The sequence below is a fragment of the Physeter macrocephalus genome, chromosome 16 (assembly GCF_002837175.3).
Source record: "Physeter macrocephalus isolate SW-GA chromosome 16, ASM283717v5, whole genome shotgun sequence".
Lineage (NCBI taxonomy): Eukaryota > Metazoa > Chordata > Mammalia > Artiodactyla > Physeteridae > Physeter > Physeter macrocephalus.
The window spans coordinates 94,914,514-94,917,588 of NC_041229.1; the positions used below are offsets into that span (position 1 = coordinate 94,914,514).

Sequence of the window (3,075 nt, forward strand, 5' to 3'; positions counted from 1 at the left end):
CAAACATAGAGAAGACAGGGAAGAGAAGTGGACTGGAAAAATCGGGTGTGTTTGTATTCGTGCCCGCGTGTGTGTGCGTGTGTGTATGTGTGTGTGTATTTGGGGAGGGAGGTGGCATGGATCCAAAGAGGACATCCAGTCCTTCCTCGGAACTCAGTTTTGGGGAGCCCGGGTGGCCTGGCTCTCCCTGCAGCAAGGAGACTGGGGGCTGCCCCCGCCCCGCGCGCTCAGCGCAGACCCCGCGCGGCCAAGTAACCAAGCGCCTTGATTGTGCGCCTCTGGGATTAGGAGGCTGGAGAGGCGGACGTGCGCCCCCGCGGCCGCCGCGGTTGGTCCAGACTTGGGGATCCCAGGGCAGGCAGGACCCCTGCTCCGGGGCCACCCTGCACCCCTGCTCCGCAGCGTTCTCCAGAGCCTCGGATGCTCCCGGAACCCCCGCGGGCGGGGCCTGCCTTCCGGAGCCGGGCTGGCGGGCGGCGCTGGGGAAAGGGCCGCGACTTTCCCAGAGTGGCGGGGCGACGTCAGGCGGAAGGGCGCGGGGCGCGCACGCTTTAAAAGGCATTCGCTGTCATCCGAGCTCGCAACCGTGGGGGCAGGAGCCGGCTATATAAGCGGCGGGCTGGGCCGCCGCGGGGCAGACGGCGACAGCAGCGGCGGCGAGCGCCTCGGAGCGCAGCGGAGCAGCGCCCCCGTAGCCCCGCGCCCCTCGACGGGTCCGCCTGCCCTCCCGAGGAGCGCCGACCCGGGCCCGCGAGGGCCGCCGCCACCCCGCAGCAGATTTGGATCCCCCGCCCGGCGAGCCCCAGGCTGCTGCCTCCCGGGGGGTCCCGGCGCAGCGGCCGCCCCCGGAGAGCCCCGCCGCCCCGCCACCCGGCCCCGAGGACGCCGGCAGCGCCATGGCGGCCGCCAAGCCCGGCGAGCTGATGGGCATCTGCTCCAGCTACCAGGCAGTGATGCCGCACTTCGTGTGCCTGGCCGACGAGTTCCCACAGCCCGTGCGGCCCGCCAAGCTGTCCAAGGGCAAGGGCCGGCTGCGGCGGCCGCGCCAGTCCCGCTTCAAGACGCAGCCGGTGACCTTCGACGAGATCCAGGAGGTGGAGGAGGAGGGCGTGTCCCCCATGGAGGAAGAGAAGGCCAAGAAGTCGTTCCTGCAGAGCCTGGAGTGCCTGCGCCGCAGCACGCAGAGCCTGTCGCTGCAGAGGGAGCAGCTCGGCAGCTGCAAACTGAGGAACAGCCTGGACTCCAGCGACTCCGACTCGGCCCTGTGAGGGGCGCCGCCCGCACCCGGGACTCGCGCGCCTCGGCGGCCCGCCGGGGACAGGTGTGCGAACCCCTAGGGGCCCCGCCCCCCGGGGTCCCCCCGAGAACCGGGACCGCCGCCCCTCGAGCGCTTGCACCCTCGCCTGGCTGCGAACTGGTCGGGCGCCCCGAGCTGCGCTCGCCCTGGGCGGGAGCGCGCGCCGGGGCGCCAGGGAGGGGGCCCGCTTTCTCTGCCCTTGTAAATGTTTATTTTTTAACTCTTCCCAGTACGAACTCTGCTGTGAGTGTGTGCGGGGAGGCGCACCCTCGCTGAGTCGCCCCGGGTCACCGGGGCTTCCCGGAGAGCCGGCCCACGCCCTTGTCCGATGGTTTGCAACTCCGATTTTGCACACGGCTCCACCGTGCCCCCCAGCGCACACCCTTTCACACTCACGCCCACACACTCTCGCTGAACACTTTTATAATTGTTAGGCGCGGCGGATGGGACTTGGGGCGTAGCGCAGCTGCTGCTGTGGCCGGAGGATTGATATTTATTTTTGCATTGCGATGGCTGACGGCGTTTATTTAACGATCTTTTTACCTGGATATGTCTGTGACACTCCCGAACGGAGACAAATAAAGTCAATATATTTGCACAGTGCATTTCTCAAGGCTCTTGACTTCTTGAACCTTGAGGGCCCAGGCTCCCAAGACTGGGGGAGAAGTGGGGGAGGATTCGCTGGAACGGGGGGCCGGGAATCCCCGGGTGGAGGCAACTCCACAAGCTTCGGTCACCGGAACGACGTCGCGTCCCCGGTGCCCGGGTGCATTACCCGCTTCCCCGGTGGATCCACCCGGCCCAGAGCTCTCCTGCTTCCCGAGGGTCTGTTCCCCATCGCCGGTGTCCAGGATGGGGTGGAGCAGCTAGGGAGGCGAAGGTTGGCTCTGTGAGGACGGAGAGCGCCTGCCTGGCGCAGTTGACCTCTCAGGGAGACCCGGGTCAGGGTCATCGCCCGGTACCCACCACAGAAGACCCCACTCACTCCGAGCTCTTTCCAGGCGACGGGTGGGGAGATGCCTGAGCCAGCGATAGGAGACCCAGGCGGGGATATGTGGGTGGTGGGGTCCGAAGCAGGGCTGGGAGCTGGCGAGAGTGTGGGTACGCCCTCAAAGTCGCCTGCGGGTGAGGGCCCCCTCTGCCCCCGCGCTGACTCAGCGTGATGCCAGGCGCTCCTGCGCTGGGGGAGCAAAGGGCGGCTGTTTCGGTTCTTTGGTCCTTTTCTCCAGCTCTTCCCTTTGCCCTCTTCAAGGTTCCTCAAGGCATCTGTCTTTGGTCAGAGCCTGAAGGGCGCCTGGGTACCACGGAGTCCCCCCCACCCACACACACGCCTTTGCTTACAGATGAGGAAACAAACCGAGCAGAGAGGGAAAGGTCACATGAAGAGCAGGGGCCGCGCAGCCTGCTCTCCTGACTCCACGTCCAGTGCTCCTTGCGTCACAGACTCTGTCTTTCCAGTGCTTTCCAGCAGCTGTCTGCATCCCTGTCTACGCCCTGAATCCTCTGGGTTAGCAGTGTAAGAGGCTCCTCCGGCTCGTTGTAGTAATGGGGGTAATAAACCACATTCGGTTGAGGAGGGCAGGTCCTCACACTTGGGGCCCCCTCCCAGCCCACCCCTCCAAGAACACTCCAGACTTGAGCCACCAGGGCCCGGCTTTCCGCTGAGCAGTTTAGAGAGACGCGGAGAGGGTGGATGCCCTTCCTACTCCTCTCTCTGCGGGTCGCCGCTTGTCTGTTCTCGGATGCCCCCTGGTGGTGGGGGCCTGGCGCTCAGCTCA

At 66.3% G+C, this 3,075-nt stretch overlaps 1 protein-coding gene across 1 annotated transcript; it reads left to right on the forward strand.

Moving 5' to 3' along the window:
* The first annotated feature begins 586 nt into the window (after positions 1–586).
* Positions 587–1,900, forward strand: C16H11orf96 (chromosome 16 C11orf96 homolog). The gene has a single exon (XM_007126409.4). The coding sequence runs from the start codon at positions 897–899 to the stop codon at positions 1,266–1,268; it is 372 nt and encodes a 123-aa protein (XP_007126471.1). The 5' UTR covers positions 587–896; the 3' UTR covers positions 1,269–1,900.
* Positions 1,901–3,075: the final 1,175 nt, after the last annotated feature.